This window comes from Quercus robur, chromosome 5 (genome assembly GCF_932294415.1).
Source record: "Quercus robur chromosome 5, dhQueRobu3.1, whole genome shotgun sequence".
Classification (NCBI taxonomy): Eukaryota; Viridiplantae; Streptophyta; class Magnoliopsida; order Fagales; family Fagaceae; genus Quercus; species Quercus robur.
In genome coordinates this window covers 76,094,894-76,116,650 of record NC_065538.1, presented here as the reverse complement: position 1 = coordinate 76,116,650, position 21,757 = coordinate 76,094,894, and the positions used below count along the sequence as shown (strand labels likewise).

General features: G+C 36.9%; 1 protein-coding gene across 7 annotated transcripts in view; it reads left to right on the top strand.

The window, feature by feature from the left end:
• The window catches only part of LOC126727138 (beta-glucosidase 46-like), a 142,194-nt gene extending 128,658 nt beyond the window's left edge, over positions 1 to 13,536 (top strand). For 3 of the 7 annotated variants that reach the window (XM_050432665.1, XM_050432660.1, XM_050432659.1), the window contains 11 exons: positions 8,395 to 8,461; positions 8,555 to 8,613; positions 10,238 to 10,313; positions 10,560 to 10,634; positions 10,829 to 10,916; positions 11,027 to 11,279; positions 11,379 to 11,494; positions 11,614 to 11,869; positions 11,950 to 12,052; positions 12,142 to 12,250; positions 13,111 to 13,536. In XM_050432665.1, the coding sequence (XP_050288622.1) occupies positions 8,455 to 8,461; positions 8,555 to 8,613; positions 10,238 to 10,313; positions 10,560 to 10,634; positions 10,829 to 10,916; positions 11,027 to 11,279; positions 11,379 to 11,494; positions 11,614 to 11,869; positions 11,950 to 12,052; positions 12,142 to 12,250; positions 13,111 to 13,396 (1,428 nt within the window). In that variant the 5' untranslated portion in view covers positions 8,395 to 8,454 and the 3' untranslated portion in view covers positions 13,397 to 13,536. Of the gene's footprint in view, positions 1 to 7,827; positions 7,968 to 7,990; positions 8,282 to 8,394; positions 8,462 to 8,554; positions 8,614 to 10,237; positions 10,314 to 10,559; positions 10,635 to 10,828; positions 10,917 to 11,026; positions 11,280 to 11,378; positions 11,495 to 11,613; positions 11,870 to 11,949; positions 12,053 to 12,141; positions 12,251 to 13,110 lie in introns of those variants that run through there. The other 4 variants (XM_050432664.1, XM_050432661.1, XM_050432658.1 and 1 more) reach the window with 4 other exon arrangements.
• Positions 13,537 to 21,757: the final 8,221 nt, after the last annotated feature.

Sequence of the window (21,757 nt, the reverse complement as noted above, 5' to 3'; positions counted from 1 at the left end):
ACTTGTAATTGGGTAGATCTAGGATGTGTTTAATGCTTTAAGAAACAAGATTTCAAGTTCAAGTGTTAAAACCATGCAAGCCTGTCCAAGAATCAAGTGAAGAAGTGCTAGATTTTAAAACTCGACAGCTAGCATCTATCGAAGTTTAAAAGCTGCTTCAGCCCATGGCTCAACAGCTAGCTCGATAGATAGCTATCTATCGAGGTTTATGAAATTCATATTTTTTAGCCTGTTTTTTGTCCAATCCGTGGATATATGTTTGGGCTTTCTTTTCTCACAATCTTAAACATATATAAGGATTATTTTGAGGGCCGTCAAGGGTTACACAAGTTGCACGAGTGTGGAGCAAAGTTTTGTTCATGCAAATTGTGACTGGATATAGATTTTGCCTTAGTTCATCTTTCTCTTGAAGAAGCTGCTGTGTTTGTACACCGTAGGGTTTTGTGTCCAAGGAGCTTCTTGATCTTCATTGTGTGGTGAACTGAGGAACTTTGCAGCCAACATCCTTCTCAAGTTGGTGATTAAGTCGCGTATTAGGATTCGCGCAATTGGTTAGTCACGTATTGGGAGTCGTGCATTGAAAAGGAGAGATTGCCACTACAGAACAAGTCCAATTGGGTATTGGGGTAAGGGTTCAACTATAGGTTGGTATAAGGTATTGGGATTCCTTTACTTGTAACTTCTTGTTGTGCTAATAATGAATTCTCGGGAGTGGTGACCTTAAAATCACGCAGTGGGGGTTTTTGCTGTGTAGGTTTTCCTCATTCAAAAATAAATCACCGTGTCAATTTAATTTCCGTTGCATATTTAGTTTAATTGGTGATCTGTTTGTGCTGCCACGCATATTGTATGCTAATCCGATTAATTAATCAACTTAGCTAATTAATTGGTTAATTTATCACAAGTGGTCAATACATTCTTGGCCTATTATCATCAAAGGTGCTAAAAATGCTAAATGCTATTTTTTAGCATTTTTAACACCTCAAATCATAAAAACACACCCACAATAAATATGCTAAATGCTAAATATTTTTGCATTTAGCTACAGTGGAGTCTTATCTTTAACACCCTACTGTAGCAATCTAGAGTTTTTTATTATTTTTTTCTTTTTCTCTCTCCCACTCTATCTTGTGCTGTGCCTCTCTCTCTCTCTCTCTCTCTTTCTCCTTCTCTATGCCTCTCCGTCTCTCTTTGACTCTTGATTCCATGGTGTTGATCTGGTTGTTGTTGTCCTCAAGGGAAAAGTTGACCTTTCTGCCCTTGAGGTTGGTGATGTTGATGAAGCCGGAGGAGACAGGCGGAGCCGGTGGCTTGGAACATTGTGGCGGCTAAAGCAGTGTCGTTGGTGATCTGGTGGAGCTTTTTGGCACCAAAGTAGTCGAGGAGGACATGGAGGGAGAGGATGCTTTTGATGGTGTAGATGGACGGGTGGGTGGAGAGGAGGTTGCACGTGGCGGCATTGTCAAAGGCGCAAACGGTTATGGTGGTGCGACTATTGATCTCGCTAGCAAGGTGTGTGAGGGAGAGGTAGTGGTTGAAGGTCGAGAAGTTTGGGTGGTGAGTTGATTTGTGGGTCTAGTTGATTTGGTGGCTTTAGATGTGGAGGTTTTTTATTTTTTATTTTTTTTGGTTGTTGTTTGTGGTTGCAATGGATCTGATTGGTGGCTAGTGGTGGCGATGGTGGGTGGATGTGGTGGTTGGCGGTGCTGGCATGGATGGAGCCATGGTTGGACTTGGGGTGGCAATGGCCCCCCCCCCCCCCCCCCCAATTTTTTTAAAATATTATTATATATATGGGTATTAATTTTAGCAATTTTGTTTTAGAAAATTACACTTTTGATCCCTTAAAAATATTATTGATTCTTTTAAGAGTATTGTTATAGTCACAAATTTTTCTATAACATTTTTACAAACAGTTAAGGTAGCAAATTCTTATTAGTTCGCATTTGGGCTCACCACTTACATTATTAGGAATTTGTAAAAAAGTTTGGAGTTCAAACATTTTCCACATTTTAAAGACCATTAAAAATTGTTTAGAAGTCTAAAATCTAAAAAAGAAATATACAAGCCCGAAAAAATTAGTACGACAACAAAAATTATCAATAGTAAACTAAAAAAAAAAAAAAAAATTAAGCCTAGTCAATCAATTTTACTTAAGACAAACAATTTGACTCTTTAAAAAATTTTAAACAACTAGCAGCTAAGCGACTAAGTAGCAACAAAGTTGAAAATTGAAGTCACTGCACACAACCAATAGCAAAGCCACCCCCCTAACTCTAAGTTCTGGCTCTGTCTCTGGGTGCTGGGTTGAGAAAGAGAGAGACAGAGGAGAGAGAGATAAAGAGAGAGAGGAAGATTAAAAAATGAGTTAAAAATGATAAAGAAAGAATATTTAAATGAAGTGTTAAAAAAAATAGTAGTTTTGATGTAAGAGATATTGTAAAGTAATGTGTTATATGTTATAAATTTGGTATTTTAGATGTTAAATGCTAAAATTTTTAAGATTTTTGGTGGGAATGCTCTTAAGATGGCATGCTATCCTTGTGATGTAATTTGAATTTGGTTTACAAAAGTGCGCTAAACAATCTTGCCTGTTTTGGCTAGACTTTGGTCATATACACTACTTAGACTTCCATGTCTTGTGGCATTTTTTGTTTCGATCATCAATCGTCTAATTTCTTTTTTTGTTTGTTTATTTATATTTTGGTTAGGAAGATTTGACACTATGACATTGATGAAAATGAAGATAAGCACTTTGAGTCTTTGACCCAGTTTTACTAAGGACCTGTCTCCAATATTTTGCATGAAGAGTACAGAAGTGCAGTACATGTTCCGGATGCATCCTCTAGCCACTCGATACTTACGTTAAATATGCCAGTGACATTGAAACTGCCATTCAGGATAGTGTGACTTGTGTTGCGTGAACACGTTTGTATGCCTTCTAATATATCGCATATGTTTGCTTTTCATTTCATTATATATGAATATTTTGTTAGAATAATATAAACAACATAATAAAATAATATATTCAACACAATAAATAACAATCACAACAATCAACACATTAAAATACTATTTTGTTAACAACCCAACATTAAAAAATTATTTTTTGTTTTGAGTTTTAAGAGCAGCTCATTGTAGCTCAAACTCAAATTTTTTTAACTTTGTCTTTTATGCTATAGAAGTTGTTTTTAGGGTATTGGTTGCTAAATTGACTTTTTAGTCAATTTAACAAGATTAGAGCATTAGCATTGGGGGTGTAAACATCCCCCAGTTGCTATTTTTTAACCCAAGTCACCCAAAACCCACTCCAATTGGGTTTGTAAACTTAAAAAAAATTTGCAACCTATGAATAGTAAGAGCACTAGCATTGGGGGTGTAAATACCCCCTAGTTGCTATTTTACAACCCAAGTCACCTAAAACCCACTCCATCTGGGTTTGTAAACTTCCTAAAATTTGCAACCTATAAATAGTAAGAGTACTAGCATTGGGGGATGTAAACACACCCTAGTTGCTATTTTACAACCAAAACCTCAAAAAGCTTGCTCCATTCGGGTGTGGGTTTGCAAATTATTTTGCAACCTGTGAACAGTTGGTTCTTATATATAGAACCAACAATTGACTTGGATGTAAAAAAAATATTATTATTTTATTGGAAAAATGTATTCTCTCTCTCACTTTTTCTCTGATTCTACGCTTCTCCCAATCTCTCAAGTCTCCAAAACTCTCTCTCTCTCTCTCAACTCTTTGCACTTCTCCCTGGCCTCAATCTCCAAAACTCTTTTCTCTCTCAACCCTCCCTTGTGATCTTCACGATTTTAGGTGGTGGGTTTTGGTGATGGCACATATCAAAGTTTGGGTCGGTGGCTGTGGGTGGAGTTTGGGTCGGTCGGTGGATGGATTGATGATGGTTGCTCGATCGGTGATGGGTTGATCGTTCGGTGGCTAGATAGGTAATGGCCGGTGGCTGGATTGAAGTTTGGTGGTGGGGTTCAGTGGCTAAGATTGGAGTTCGATGGTGGGTTTCGGTGATGGCATAGATAGGAGTTTGGTGGTGGGTTTCATTCTCAAATTGGAGAAGAACGGTGTCTGGACTAGTTGAGTGTTTATTTATTTATTTTTATTCAGATCTGGGTGGGGTAGTTTGCTTTGATGGGTTTGTGTGGGTAGTGGATGGGCTTATTGTTTTGGATTTGTGGTGGGTAGTTGATGGTTTTGTGGTGGATTCTGGTGGATTTGTGGTTGTGATTTGGGGGTAGTCACGAGTCAACCATGGATTTGTGATTTGGGTTGGTTGGTTGGGATTTGGGTGGGGGTGGTTGGTTGGATAAACTTTCTGTAAGTAGGTGGTGGTGGCTGAGCTTTGGTGTTGGATTGTTGCTGAATGGCTGAGCTCATACGTGGTGGTTGCTGGAGAGATAGAGACAGAGTAAGAGAGGAAATAGGGAGATAGGAGAGGAGAGAGAAAGAGTAGTTTTTTAATATTATTTAATTTTGTAATTTATATTATTTTAATAAGTTGTATCTAAAAATAGAAACTAGGATATTAGGTGAATTGTAAAATGAGATGGTAAAATAGATAAAGTAGGTTTTTAGGATGTAAAATATAACTTTTTTAGCATTTCGGATGCTAATGCTCTAAGGTTGCATATAAGCAACCTTACTATTCATAGGTTGTAAAAAAATAATATTTTGGTTGTATGTGAAGAAAAAAAGTAAGTGGGAGAAAAAAGAGAGAATAATACTTTTTATAATTTTATTGGGTTGTATGAAATTATAAAAATTGGGATGTAGGGTAAGTTATAAATGAGTTGGTACAATAGATAAAGTAGTGTTTGAAAATGCAAAAAATATATATATATATATATATATATTTTTTTTTCTTATTGAGTATGCTATAATTGGTATCTTGACCCTTTTTTTTTTTTTAATTTTTATTTATAATTTATTAGTGTCTTAATCTTATAGTAAAGAACAATCATTATAGAGTAGAAACCATAGTTTTTAAATCATATTATGTATATATACAAATATATAAGACTTTAGAAATTAATGTATCACTAATAAAATAATAAAAAACTGACCTTCTTTTATTGGCTTTTATGAAAAAAAGTTAATGAATATCCTATAAACATTACTTTTTGACAACTTTTTTATATTAGTCATGAAAGTGGTATTAGCTTTTTCCATTTTAATCGACACCTATTACATTCATTATCCATATATCGGTTTTGTATAAATTTTGTAATGAAATTATAACAGTAACTTTCATATTTTCAATTTTATATATCAAAAGTATCGTAAGGAGGTGCTAGAATCTATCTGGCATCAACGAAAAAGTAGTCTTTATCACTGTTGGCACTTTGGGGGGACACTGGGCCACTGCAATCACTGAAAGAGGTCCTTTCCAACCATCAAATAAATGCTTTAGAAATTTCTTCCAATCAATTTCATAGGTCTTTTCTCAGCCGCCTCAATTTTAACTTTAACCATAACTTGTTGAAATGGATGACTCACGTGTTAGACATTGCACGAGCTCAATATTTTTTCATTTATCACCCATTACTTTAAAATTATGATAAAAATTGTGATATAAAAATTATGTTGGTAAACTTTCTCTTAATTTAATGGCAAAACAGTTACAAGGCGCAAGTTAAATCTAACTGAGGTAATAATTTTGATCTATGATTGTGTAAGATTACCCAATACGAAGGATTCAGATTGTATCCGGTACTTTTTACACTGGACATGTTAAGCTACAAATAAATATTTAAAATTAAACATGTATCCTAATTGTATCGTGCCTAGTGCAAAAAGACATTAAAACAAGTTTCACCGAAATACAAATTTATGAAAATTTAATTGAGGTGATATTGTGGAACATAAGAGCCAAAAATTGCCCGTGATATTAAATAGCTAGAGACATCATGGAAAATTTCCCTGACATTTCAAGGCCAACTATCTTTTCAACAGCATGCAATAATTTTAGATGCATACCTTTTCTTTCTTTCCAAGTTTAATGATCAATTCTTTTTCTCTCATCCGTTAACATCATATCTCCCAGTCAATTTCAAATATACATTTTTTCTTTATCATAGACTTGTGTGACACTGTGACCCCGTAATTTTATTATTTGCAGACTAATGCATTCTTAATGGAGGTCACACAATTCCAGTAGTCCTAGGCTGCTAACCACTACTAACCACAAGTTACAGAAGACTTTTTTTTTTTTAAGTGCTTGCTACTTGAAGAAGCTTAATTAATCGCCTTTTCTATGCTATGTAGTTGATGTGAAGTGAGTGATGAAAATCATTATTTCAAGAAAAAGTCAATGAAGTAACAATAAGTCATTACCCACCCACCTAATGATAGTTGGATCCTTGCGTGTATGGTTTAGTAAATTTCCAAACGCAACAATCACGGGAGTTGGCTTTTGTGGGAGAATTCACTTGTGTCCATTCAAACAGTGCAATGTGTCATGTATATCACATTTTGTCTGATGCATGACTATAAATGTCAAAGCCATCTAGATGCTCATTTCAGCTAATAATTGCTGTTTTTCTTTGTTTAGATACTTGAAAGTTCGGATTTGTGTGAAAACATAAGAGCTTGTTTAGATCATAATTTTAAAATTACGGCTAGATTGCTTTTATTCTTACTTAATCAAAGTGTGAAATAAGAGTAAATGTGCGCAATGAACCGATACTACTCTAGTGCATACACATGAACAATGAATAATAAAATTAAAGCATAAGAGTAAGGGAAGAGAGATGCAAATATAAGATAACACCAATATGTGTTATCGAAGAGGAAACCGAAGAACTCGGCAAAAAACCTCTTTGCAACTTTCCAAGTCAAAATCAATCAACTAGAGAATAAAATTGGAGTATACGAATAACAAAAGACCCTTCAAGCCTAGTTTACCCAATGTACTTGAGTCTTCTAAGCTCCTGTTACCAATGGACTTCTCGGAGTTATGTCTTCTCTAACTTTCCAGATCCTACAATACGCCCGATTGCATCCGCCAAGCCTCACCAGTTTTCTTTTGGCAAATCCCCAAAGCTTCCCAAGCTCCAAAACACTCTCTACACTCTGAAAATGTGTGGGTTGTGTTTGGGTACAAATCTTCTCTCAAGGTATGACAATGTGATAGGGAATGAAAAGATGCTACAATGATTTCTCACTGACAGCTTGGCACGACTCTTCAACTTCCAACATGTGCTTTTCATGTGGCACTTTCGCGGGTAGGCTTCTCGCGAGACACTCGTGAAATCCACTTGTTCATCTAATACATGCTTGATTCTTCACCAACTTAATACTAAACCCAATACAATAAAATCTCACAAAATAAAAGGAACAAAAATAAAGCAATTATAACACTTTTTGACATGGAATAAAGCCAACATAAAACACAGTTGTAAATCACAACTTTTCAACTCCCCCTTTGGCTATTCTGTGACAAAACACCTTATAACAGACTCTAGACTTAAACGTGAGTTTGGAAACAATGGCAAAATACACTCACACCCACCTAAATCTAAAACTTGTGATGAACTTGGAACATGTATACCTGTAACCTGAAACACTTGCACAAAACACATTAGATCCTCAAGGTAAATCAAGTGATAAAAGGACAAGTATAATGTAACAAGTAAAAGTGCAATAAAGTAAAGAAGATGTGAAACATATGAGCAACTTGATCAAACACAAAATAGTTATATGAAAACGACCATAATGATCATATAGCAAAGCAAATGATCATTCGAACATGCAACCAATAAAGAACAATAGCATAAGGATGTATGCATATCCAATACATAAACATGATGCGATGAAATGTCTTCTCTCCCTTAGTATATGCATCTCCCCACGAGGTAGAATTTCTCCCTCTATGAATGTGCACGAGGTAGAATTTCTCCCCCTAAGAATGTGCACATAAGTCATATGGAAATGGTGATACACTTTGGTATATTCCTTAGTATACTATCTTTCTAATTGTTACCCTTTGAACAACATAAATTCTCATTTTCTAAAAAGATAGTACTCCATAATAAGTTCACTAGAGTAACTTTTACTTCTCTTTCTCAAAAACGATTCATTTTATTTGGAATAGCATTAATTACTATGGAGCTTTCATTAGTATTGTATGCTTTCTTTGTATTTCATATGTTCTTTCCAATTCTAGTGGCAACATGTGATACCATATCTCTAAAAGGGAGTATTGAATCATCTCAATTCCCAAGCAACTTCCTCTTTGGAACAGCTTCTTCTTCTTATCAGGTTTTCTTGCCTCTCTCTCATTTCTCTCAAAATTAAAGTTCATTCAAACATACTAATCACTAATCAGATTATTTTTGTTTTCAATATATTTTTATGTTTTATTTCATTTTCAGTTTGAAGGAGCTTTCTTGAGCTATGGTAAAGGACTTAATAACTGGGATGTTTTCACTCATATGCCTGGTTAGCATATGTTTTCTATTCTAATGCTCTTCTACACCCCCCCCCCCTCCCCTTTCAAACTTTTCCTCTAATGGTTTAAGTTGTATGTTGTAGGTAAAATCATGGATGGGAGTAATGGAGATATTGCTGTTGACCAGTACCATCGATATCCAGTAACTCAAGTCCTTTTGTTGTTGTTATTGTTATTATATTTTGTATGAGAATGTTGACGATGAATTTGTTCTTAATTTGAATTCAATTCAAGTGCAAGGTCAGAGTTAGAAAGAGAGAGAGAGGAGCAAACACATGATTAGCTATATAAAGTAAAAATGATATACACAATCCAGGTGAAACAGTTCTTGTTCTTCTACGATCATTTTTATACCACAACTTCTGCCACAATTCTGATATGGTTGATTATGAGTGGCTGCCTTCCACTTTCACATTTATGCGTTACTTTTTTCCCACCACTCATAGTTGATCATATTAGAATTGTGGCATTTGTCTAGAGACTTTCTCAGGCGCAAATGTTGATGGGGATTAACCTACTTTTTCTAGTCATTTTACATTCTCACTTTTCAAAACATCCCACGTCAGATTATCTATTTTACTTCATATTAATTATAAAAATATTGATATTTCTTAATTTTTTTAATTGTGTATCTTTCATCACACACAACAACCACCGTTTATTATCTTCCTTCAACCTCGAGATATGTAAAGAAAGGATAAAAAACTAAATGCAAAATGAATATTGTCAATATAAAGGTTATTGTAGCAAATTTATAAATTTACATAATTATACACTCACTATTGTGAGTTATTTTTAAGAAAAAATATGTAATTTTACACGTTTTTCTTCATGTGTGAGTCCTTCCAAATTGATGTAGACAGTTGATGATGTTGACGTGACAACCTCTCAGAAGTATGTGGCTAATAAAATTTAATTGATAAATTATGGAGCACACATATAATTGTCATGCACTTTTTATCTTATTGTAAGTTCACCTTTTTTTAATTTAGAGATCTTGTTTGTTTTCTCATCACTATTAAATAAATCATGGTTCATTGAATTATTTGTGCTAATAAGGCCAGTTTTCAACCCCACTATGTTAAAGGGACTGGCTGATAGAAAAGGAGCCCATGATTATGAGCTCATTTTAATCATGTAAAAGAAACATAGTATAGGACTTTTGTGTTTTAAAGAGCTGAAAAGGCTTTACGCCATGATGACATGTAAATTGAAACTAGACATAATTTGAGCAAAGCAAACTCTGCATCTGATTTTTTTTTTTTTTTTTTTTTTTGTGCAAATAGACTACTTAGAGGACCTTCATTAGCAAGAAATGAAGCGTATTAATCCAATACATTTAATGGGGTTTTTAGAATTTGGAAAGACACTGTCTATCTCTCCAAACATTAGAAATAGAGCGTATTTGCTATTGTGACAGAAGAAGGGATGTCCCATAGTGTTGTAATAGGGCTTGTAAAATGATCTTCTAGGCTTTTAGTTTAAGGGTTCTGTTAACGGGTATCTTTAAAGCATTTGGTAATGGACAATTTTAAGAAAGTTTTAATACCACTTTTATGGAAAATATATAAAGGCGTTAAAAAGTCAATTGCTTTTTTCTTTTCCTAAAAAAAATTTCTAAAATTATTTTTTAAACTAATGTCCTTAGAATATCCGTCGACTTTTCCCATTTTTTAATATTATTCATAAGTAACTAAATAGTTCAAACTATGAAAATTTTAAAAACAAAACTGATCAATATGCATTGCTATGCTATGAGAAAATAGGAGGATCTAGATCTGATGGATCTAATGGGAGTCAACAGCTATCGTTTCTCCATATCATGGGCAAGAATTCTACCCAGTAAGTTCTTCAATTTTTTAAAGGGAAAGACCTTCTAACTTGATTAAGGGTGGTCTTTCTATTAAACTATTAATTGTCTTAAAAGTTTTGATAATTTAAGCTTTTAGGACAATCGGTAATTTAATATGGTATCATGGCAGGAACTTTTGAGTTTGATCATTATCTCCTTCACACTACCTCTAATTTAAAATCTCATATGTTGGGTCTCACTTTTTATCTCTCACACCTACCCTTTCTTCAAACCAGAGGGAAGATTTGGAAAAGTGAATAGAGCTGGCATTGATCATTATAACAACTTCATAAACGCTCTTCTGCATAAAGGTCACTTCAACTTCCACAATTTGTATGTTCATCCAAGTCATTTTTGCTTTATAATCTACTCTTGCAATTTTCACAAATGTGGTCACTTGTGAATACATACCACATTGTGACATAGGTAAACAAAATTTTCAATTACAAAGAAAAAATATATATATTTCCTGATTTCCATATTAATTTTCATATTCTGGTTTCAGGGATCCAACCCTTCGTGACATTGACTCATTATGACATTCCTCAGGAGCTTGAAGGCAAATATGGAGCTTGGCTGAGTTCCAAAGCGCAGTAAGTGGCAGCACTCTCTTACTGCAGTCCTGAAATTACTTATAGGCTATCTGGGCCTTAATTTATATGAGATTGGCTACCTCTTATATGGAATAAAATCATTTGTTCAGGGAGGATTTCAAATATTATGCAGATGTATGTTTTAGATTCTTTGGGGACCGGGTCAAGTACTGGTCCACTTTAAATGAGCCCAATGTAGTAGCGATTCGCGGTTACAGGACAGGCGATTACCCACCATGTCGCTGCTCCTGGCCATTTGGGAATTGTAGCAGTGGGGATTCAGAGAAAGAGCCTTTTGTTGTGGCTCATAACATGATCCTATCCCACGCTGCTGCTGTCGGTATTTATAGAACCAACTACCAGGTAAACAAGTCCTTGATGCAACACTCTTTAGGAGATATAATGAATGAAACAATAAAGCAGTTTTTTTCTTTACTAAAATGTTTCTTACTCAACATCCAGAAAAAACAAGGAGGTAGCATTGGAATTGTTATGAATGCTGTGTGGTATGAACCTATTAGTGATTCCTGGGAAGATAAGTTAGCAGCTGAGAGGGCTCAATCTTTCTACATGAACTGGTGAAAAAAACATCATTAACTGACCCACAATTTAAAAACTTGTTGACATAGTGATTTCTTTAGAACTTTGCATTCATAATAGAGACACTGCTCTGACTTAATCTAGAAGTTCATTGCAGGTTCTTAGACCCAATTATACGTGGGAAATATCCAATAGAGATGCAAGAAATTCTTCAATCTGATTTGCCTATGTTTTCAAAACATGATTTGGAGATGCTGAAGAATAAATTAGACTTCATTGGCATCAATCACTACACCAGCTACTATATAAAAGACTGTATATTTTCTCCGTGTGAACCAGGACCAGGAGCTTCGAGAACAGAAGGTTTTGCTTTACAAACAGTTAAAAAGAACAATATCTTCATTGGCGAGCCGGTATGAATATATAATCTCACTTGTCGAAATCACCACATCTTTGCATTTTGCTAAATTACTAAGTCTCCATATTGATGCAGACGGCATGTGGCTGGATATTTGTCTATCCTCAAGGAATGGAGAAGATGGTGACATATACAAAAGAGAGATATAACGACATTCCATTGTTTATAACAGAAAATGGTGAGTGCAAATTAAGCTTTTATAGTCTCAAATAAATATTGGCTCTATGTGTTTAACAAGTTCTTATATAATTCTGGTGTACCTAATAGGGTTTTGTGATAAGGAGAATCCCCATTCCACCATGGAAAATTCAATTCATGATGTCAAGAGAGTGGAGTACATGAACAGCTACTTAGATGCTCTAGCAACAGCAATGAGGTACTAGAAGATGAAGCCATCATTGGCACTAAACGTTTTACATATGTTTATGCTTTGTATTCTATCTTGTTTTGAAAAACAACTAGGAAGTACTCACTGTTAAGGAATCTTATACTGTTTAGATGGGTTTATCACTTTATGTACTATTTTAGCCTCTGCACTATATAGCTTAAGCTGTTAGAAGTGACAACCTGCAACCATTTTGTATATTTTCCTCTGTGGTATTTTCTGACAAAATGAGAGATTTTCCTATGTCAGAAAATATAAAATACGGTGTCCATACCATGATAAAGTGTATGGGAAAATATAAAGGATAAAAAGACAATAAGAAAAAGAGAGAGAATGCAAGGAATTCATGTGGTGTGGCCTTAGAGACCTACATCCACAAGAGAAAGATAAAACATATTAGAAAAGATGAGACATTGTTTTTATATCACGTTAGAAAAGATAAAACATGGCGCTAATACCGTGATAAAGTGTTTGGGAAAATATAAAATAAGAAAAATAAATATTATCATACAGAGATAAGATAAAGAAAGAGAAAGTAGAAAATTAATGTAGTTTGGCCTTAAAGACCTACATCCGTAGGGTAAAGCACTTAATGGTTACATCTTTGTTATATGAACTGTGTATTACAATGAACTTATAGTAACTTGATAAGTATTAATAGTATGCTAAACCTAGACAAACCATACATTAAACTAGCGTTACACTATTTGCAATTTAACTAGGATTTCTTTGCTTGAACTCCAAGTAGAATTGAACAATAGATTTGAGTCTAGTCAACCCGATATCTTTAACATTTCTAATGAGATGTTTGAAGGCTAGCTGATTTGTGTTTAACTTGGTAATATTATCAGGAAAGGAGCAGATGTGAGAGGGTATTTTGCATGGTCCTTGCTTGACAACTTTGAGTGGCTATATGGATATACCATTAGGTTTGGGCTTCATTATGTTGATTATGCCACTCTCAAGAGAACTAGAAAACTATCAGCGACTTGGTACAAAGATTTCATTGCTAACCATAAGGCACACAAATTTAGTGCTGGTGGGGCACCTCAAGAGCAACAGCTTACTAGAAATTCATTAAAGCTGAACGCCACCTCAAACAAGCTGTGTCAGAATTTTGTTTCTCTAGCACAATAGTCTTTCTGTATTGCTTGCCTATTCCTTTCTGGTGCAATTGCTATAACTTCGGTGCTTGCTAGTTTGTAAATTTTCGGCTTTAAGTGAGCCTTGCATGTACAAGCAATGTGTAAATATCTTAATAAATTTCTATTCCATCACGAGTAGTTGTAACTCCCAATAAAAACCCAAGCCTCTCCTTCACCACATAATGCTTAAAAAGGGCAAAATATCGTCATAAAAACACCAAAAGTCAAATAGATATAAATCAAGCATACTTTATGTTTAATTTAACCACAAACATTTTTGGTGGAAATTTGCCATTGAACATGATTTTAGCAACTGTTTTTTTAGTTGGTATGTTTTTGAAACATTTTAGCAAACCATCATCTTGGCCTTAGAGGCTCGTGTTTAGTGAAGAAACTTGAGTCTCTTAGACCCGAGTTTCATAGAGCATACAGAGAAAGAAGAAAGAAGCAGACCAAGAAGCACACTCGATGTTTAGAGACTTGAGTTCTTTTACTGGACTTGGGTTTCAGAACCTTGAGATGTTAGTTTGCAAAATAATTTTGCAAATGAAAGTTCAAAAACGTGTACAAAAACACTTTTGAACGTTTAGACCCCCAAAAACCAATTTAATCAACACATGCAATATGTTAAACAACTAGTGTGCGGAAACTTAACATATGCTATAACATGGAATTGATTAAACAACTATCTAAGCCACATCAAAATAAACCACAGCAGATAATGTAAAGGCAGAGATAGAGAGAAAGGAAGATGCAAACACAGCGATAACACCAGATATGTTATCGAAGAGGAAACCGAAGACCTCGGCGAAAAACCTCTCCGCCGCCCTCCAAGCGGTAATCAATCCACTAGAAAATACAGTTGGGATACAAGGACAGCAATAGACCCTCCAAGCCTAATCTACCCAGTGCACCTAAGCCCTCCAAGCTTCTTGCTCCAACGAGGTTGCGTCGAACCTTTTTCTTTTCTAGCTTTCCGGATTCCGCTACTTCACCGTAGCATCAACCAATGAAGATTGGCTCCTTCCTAACTGCTTCCCAGAACTCCAAACGACTGTCTCACAGGGATGATAATGGTGAGAACCAGGTTTGGTATAAAGGCCTCTCAAGGATTTGACAATGGAGAGGAAGAGAGTGAGGAAATTTGATGAGACTCTAAGGTAGAGATTGTGGGTGAAACAATCTGGTTTTTCTTTAGGGTTTCTCTCTCAAAATTCTCTCTGGAAGCTCTCTTTCAATCGTGGGTTAAAAGGGTATTTATACTGAAGAGGAGTGGAATGCGAAACGTCAGGTTTTTCCAAAACAGGGGTGGCTCGCGGCTTGACCTCGCGGCTTGACTAAGTCGCTAGTTCCAGTCGCGAGTTAACCGTATGGCCAGTTGTCCTGTTTTGTCCTGTAGTGCTCCAGCTAGCATGACTGTTCATCTTCCAGCATGCTTGGCACGTGTGCATCTTCTGGCGGGTTGAAGCCGCGAGTCCAGTCGCGAGTCCCAGCCGCGACACTCTGTTTTCTTGCACACTCTTGAGCAATCTTCACACTATCTCACTCACTACCCTTACAACAATCCCACCTAAATACAGGGTTACTAAATGCTGAATTACAAGCAAATTTGGCACGGAATAAAGCCAATTAGATGGTTGAATAAATTCAACCTTACAATCTCCCCCTTTGGCTATTCCGTGACAAAACCCTAAAACAGACTCTAGACTTAACATGTGAGTTGGGAACAGTTGATCAAAACTCACTCACACCTAATTCTAGAAGCTGTGAAGCACTTGAATCATATGAACATAAACTCCTGAAACACAACAATACACCATGATCATTGTAAGAAGAAAATTATAAATGCATATGAAACAGGCAATATAAGATCAAGTATAAGATGGAGTTAATGAACAAACCATGGCTTGATCAACCAAGTGAACACCACAAGGTAGTGATCACAGTGTTCATTCACACTTGGAATGAACACAAGGACATACAAGTTAACAAGCACAAGGCAAGACACTTGTATGTACAACACTCAACCAATGCATAGCACACAAGGCATATGCATCTAGGAACAATCCTACAAGGGCACAAGAGTGACAGTACATAAACCACAATGCAGAACATTTAGATTTAAAATACTGATTTCACATAGCATAAAGGCTGCACTTAAGCATGGTACATACCACAAGGCCTACAAACTATGCATAAAACATAAACCCTCAAAGCTTACAAAAGCATATGGGTACAAACTAACAAATACCTGAATAACATCATCAAACATATATAAAAGTTTATCCAAGAGTATATGAAAAGAGTTAGAAACAGTTATACACCAAAACCCAGTGTATTAAAACCATAAAAACCATAAAAACACTAATTACTCCCCCTCAACAAATTACTCCCCCTCAAGAGCTGCTTTTCTGCTTCAATTATCAATGAACTTTCTCCCCCTTTTTGACATGGAATGGCCAAAGGGTCACTGGTCATGCTGAGTTGTGAAGCTGTCAAGTGTAGCAGCCAAGACATCAATCTGGTCTTGCATGGCTCTCATCCTGTCAGAATGCTCAGTCTGGACTGCCCTGATCCCATCAAGCCTTTCCAGAATGATCTGGAAAGCATCTGGAGGTGCATCTGCAGAAGTTGAAGCTCTGGACCTCTTGCCACTCCTCCTTGGTGTTGAGGTGGATGCATGCCCTGCTGCCTCTGCATCAGTCTCCATTGGGACTTCCTCTCCTTCATCACCTTCATCTTCTTCTCCTGGAAGCCTAACACTGATCCTTTTGCAGGTAAGTTTGTTGATTGCAGAGGGTGTGGACATGTGACTGATGTCTTGAGGAATTTGAACACCCTTCCTTCGAAATATCCTCATTAGGAGACTGGGAAAGATCAGTTTTGGTCTAGATGTTGTTCTTGTCTCATCCACAATGATGTCAAAGATGTGGGAACTTATATCTATGAAGTTCTTCTCTTTGAGATCCATCAGAAAAATTGCTCTAGCACAATTGATTGTGGTCAACTTCTTAATAGGATAAAGGTTAAACATCATGATTATGGTTAGAACCCTCATGTCCACTGGAAAGGCAGTGGTATTCAAACACTTCCCTTCTCTCTGCCCACCTATCCTCTGTTGAACTGTTTCAATAGAGACACTCCTATCCTTGAAATTGATAAACTCCTCATCATCCAAACCCTCAAGCCCTAGTACATCATCTATGACATGTGCATCCAAAATGAATTCTTTCCCTCTAACCCAGCAATTTAACTCATTCTCCTTTATCACAGCATTTGAATAAAATTCTCTAATCAGGGGTTCACACACCAAAGGGAAATCACTCAAAAGTTTGTCCCATCCTCTTCCTTCAAAACAACTGGGAATAAAAGTTTGCCTTAAATCTTCCAAATCCACAAATCTCTCTTGAATGATTCCTGCATTCAAGAAGTTATCCTTGTATCTCTCAAAATGATGAACTGACCTAAACAATCTAGGATCCATCTTAAGTCTTTTGTCAGCTCTTTTAGCAGTAGATTTCTTCTTCTGGGGTGAAGGAGCCATCTGTGAACAATCAGAAAAGGCCACAACAACATATAACAAAATATGTGCATAACCAGTCAGTACCATGTAGTTAACAGAGAGAGATATCAATCAAACAAGTGAACTTCAAACACTTAAACAGCAAGCAATTTAGTTCAAACATATGGATAAACCAAGCCTAGGATTGGAAACACATGAACAACATGGTGAAGCTATCCTGAAGGCAAATAAATGACATTGAGGCAGATTATGGAAAATGATATGACATACACACAATATATTGAGCCTAACAGAATCTTCCCACAGATTAACAATCTAAGACATGCAAATCTAGCAAAGGAAAACTCACAACCTCAAACAGAACCAAGAGTAACATCAACAGCTCAAAGTTCAGATTGAAATGAAAGGAATACTTAGCTAAGCACAAGAGCAATAGGAATAAGACTATCATTAACACAACCTATATCAACAACATCCATACGCAAAGCAAGAACAAGAAGCAGAGACCGAAACTCAAACCCATTTCAAACACACAATCAAATGCGAAAAATCAAGGGTAAAAGCACAAAATCAAGTAGAAAAGAGTGAAAATCAGAAAACCCATACCTGGAACTCGACGATTTTGGGCTGTAAGAATGCAACACAAGAGATTGGAAAAGGGAGCACGGAGTGTTTGGGAGGGAGAGTGTTTAGAGAGAAGATGAACAGTCACAAAAATTCGAGGGAAAAACTGAAAAAGTTTAAAAACTGCTCCAGTTTCTGCAAAACACGCGATTTTCGCGACTGGTTCAAGTCGCCACACAGTCGCCAGCTCAAGCCGCCAAAGCACACAAGAGGAAAATTTTGAAAAAATTTTTCTAAGTGTTTTTCGCGACTGGGAGGTCTACCCGCGAGTGAGTCGCGAGCTGAGCCGCGAAAATCTCTGAGTGAATCTCGCGACTGGACCTTCCACTCGCGAACAAGTCGCCAAAACTGACTAGCGAAGATGCGACTGAGGCTCGCGACTTGACATACCCGCGACAGAGCCGCCAAAACAGGGCAAAACTGTATTTTTGAAATTTTCAGATTTTTCCAGCAAAACACTTTCCAAAAACACCTAAAACACTCAAAAATCTTTTTGTGCTTGAATTAACAAAGATTGAGCATGTGAAAACACATTTTATCAAGTACAATCACACAAATGAATATGGCATTTATTGAACAAAAACTTGTGTGTTGTGTGTGGATATCAACAATGAAATAGTCCTTTGTCTAATGTGAAGCTTCAATGATCAATTCAACCAAGGCATACACAATTAGCACTAGATCATGTGACCAATCTCAATTATAGTAATATGAATATATGACTTCCCACACAACTTGATAACATAACTTGGAGCCTTTCATTTGACTCCACTTTCAGCCATAACATTTGATCTTTTGAGGCAATCATCTCTCATTGTGAGAGGTATAGACAACATTTTTCTTTGAAGAACAGGCCTTTGGCCTTTTTGAAAGAAATTTCACTTTTGATATAAGGTCGCTTACCCTTTTTCCTAGTCAAATACTAGAATGTGCGACAGGCTTTTGCAGCTCAATATCTCTTTTCATTTGGAGATTTACATTTAGTGAGCTCTTTTTAGCAAAACAAAAAAAATAAAAAATGGGAAGAGATATAGACACAAGACTATGCATGTTTCAAGATCAACATAACCATTCACTAATCATTCATGACAAGTTTGAAGATCTATTTACAACAATCACATAGATTTCAAGATTTTTCCCATAGTGATATGAGTGCATGAAGACAAGCAATGCTCGACAATGCACAAAGCCATTAGCACAAAGGTACACGACAAAACGAGTTTTAAGACACAACTCAACAAAGTCAATCAAGCCTTTTTGATTTTCAAATTTTTTATGTAATTTTTGGATTTTTGACTCAAGAAACAAAAAGATTGATAAAACACAATTAAGAAAAAATCACAAACAAACAGACACAATCAAAAACAACAAGCATAACAAACAACCATAGTCACAAAGCATAGGAAGTATTAATGCATGGACATGTTGTAGTGCTTATGCATGAGTACCCCTTTTCACCCACACGTCACTTGCGTTTGGGGTGATTTCCTTAAAGGATTGGGTACGGGAGTTAGGGCTTTCAAACCTTCGTGAGAAGCTTTCCAAGCAGTTGGTGAATGCACCAATCATCTTCATCACGTCCATCATTCCGGGATCTCCATTTTGCTCTCTAGGTTGATCCCCTGCCCAAGTTCTCCTATCAGTTCTTGGTCCTCCTGACCTTTGAGGAGTAGCACTGTTCTTTACTCTCAGCTTTTGGCAATTCGGTCGAGTGTGCCCTTGAAGTCCGCAATAATGGCACACATACATTCCTCTAGGACCTCTTTGTGGTCGAGGACGTGACTTGGCACGAGACTCAGACCTGCCCATAGACTGATTCCGATGATTCAGCATCCGTTGGTCCACCACATTCTTCTTTTTCTCCACCTCGAGGTTAACACTCGTAGAGTCAGCTACAACTGGATCTTTGGACTTCACAAACTTCACTTCTTTGGTGACATTTCCAGTTGAGCTACTCCCTCCGGTATATCCCAGTCCGGATTTGTTTGAGAAGCTCTTTTGAGATGATATAACATCATCAAGCTTCTTGGTGGTGACCCTTTCTATTTTTGCATTTGCTTGAACAACCTCATTCTCAAGGAATCTCACTTTAGTGTAGGCTTCGGACAGCTCACCATTAAGAGTTTCAATCTCGCATTTGGCCTCCCTATACCGGATTAGGAGACTTTTGTAGTCCTCCTCAGCCTTCTTCATCTTTCTCACAGCAGCCTTGGCTACCCTTGTGTATTCACCTGATTTCTCCAAAAGTGAGTTGTAATTTTCTTGAAGAGTTGCTGTGCTTTCTTCTTCTTCAGCTTCAGATTCTTCAGCAATTCCTAGTGAGTCATCCTCACTATGTTCTCCAAGGTCTTGAACAAGCAAATTCAATTCATCCGAAGACTCAACATGAGCAATAGTCATGAAAGCTGAGTAGTTCCCTTCTCCATCACAGCTCTCTTCAGATTCTGAGTCGGACGAGTCTGAATCACTCAAGGTCGTGGCATACACCTTGCCTTTTGATTTCAAATAGTTAGGACATTCCCTCTTGAAGTGTCCATGCCCGTTGCATTTAAAACAAGTAACACCTTGTGTGGATTGGGATTCTTTTCCATCTTTCCTTTGGAAATCCCTCTTCTCCCTTCCAGAATTTTGGAATTTTCTCTTATCATCAAATTTTCCATTGTTTTTGAATTTCAAAAACTTCTTGAAATTTTTAACAAGATAGGCTACATCCTTGTCCACCATATCTTCTCCTGACGAGCCTTGATCTTCCACCTTCTCATTAACGGTCTTTAGAGCAATGGATTTACCCTTCCGTTGATTTGGCAGTGACATCTCATAGGTCTGTAGAGATCCAACCAGCTCCTGTACCTTGATGTCGTCAAGATCCTTGCTCTCTTCAATGGCTGTCACTTTAGCACGAAAACTTTCCGGCAATGATCGAAGGATCTTCCTTACAATCTTAGAGTCCTCCATCTTCTCCCCCAAGTTAAACTTGCTGACAACCACTTCATTTAACTTCCCATAGAACGAGTCGAAAGACTCATCCTCACTCATCTTGAGCTCCTCAAACCGAGTGGTCAGCATTTGTAACTTGGTATCTTTCACCTTCTTCGTGCCTTCATAAGTTGTTTCCAGAATCTCCCATGCATCTTTGGCAATAATAATGTGAGAAATCCTGTGAAATTCATCTGGAGACACACCACAGAAAATAGCATTTAGTGCTTTACTGTTAGCATTAGATGCAGTAAGTGCTGCCTTATCCCATGTGGATTTGGCTGCTTCAGGTTTGGTCCAACCCATCTCAACAGCATCCCACACGGATTCATCAATAGAGCATAAAAAGGCTCTCATACGAACCTTCCAAAATGCATAATTACTTCCATCAAAATATGGAGGTGCATTAAGGGATTGAGACCTATCCATCTCAAAAAGAAAGGGAGTCAAGGATCACACAATGGTAATAAAACCAAACAGATGTGTACCCGCTCTGATACCAATTGAAAGTTCAATAACGTGTACAAAAACACTTTTGAACGTTTAGACCCCCAAAAACCAATTTAATCAACACATGCAATATGTTAAACAACTAGTGTGCGGAAACTTAACATATGCTATAACATGGAATTGATTAAACAACTATCTAAGCCACATCAAAATAAACCACAGCAGATAATGTAAAGGCAGAGATAGAGAGAAAGGAAGATGCAAACACAGCGATAACACCAGATATGTTATCGAAGAGGAAACCGAAGACCTCGGCGAAAAACCTCTCCGCCGCCCTCCAAGCGGTAATCAATCCACTAGAAAATACAGTTGGGATACAAGGACAGCAATAGACCCTCCAAGCCTAATCTACCCAGTGCACCTAAGCCCTCCAAGCTTCTTGCTCCAACGAGGTTGCGTCGAACCTTTTTCTTTTCTAGCTTTCCGGATTCCGCTACTTCACCGTAGCATCAACCAATGAAGATTGGCTCCTTCCTAACTGCTTCCCAGAACTCCAAACGACTGTCTCACAGGGATGATAATGGTGAGAACCAGGTTTGGTACAAAGGCCTCTCAAGGATTTGACAATGGAGAGGAAGAGAGTGAGGGAATTTGATGAGACTCTAAGGTAGAGATTGTGGGTGAAACAATCTGGTTTTTCTTTAGGGTTTCTCTCTCAAAATTCTCTCTGGAAGCTCTCTTTCAATCGTGGGTTAAAAGGGTATTTATACTGAAGAGGAG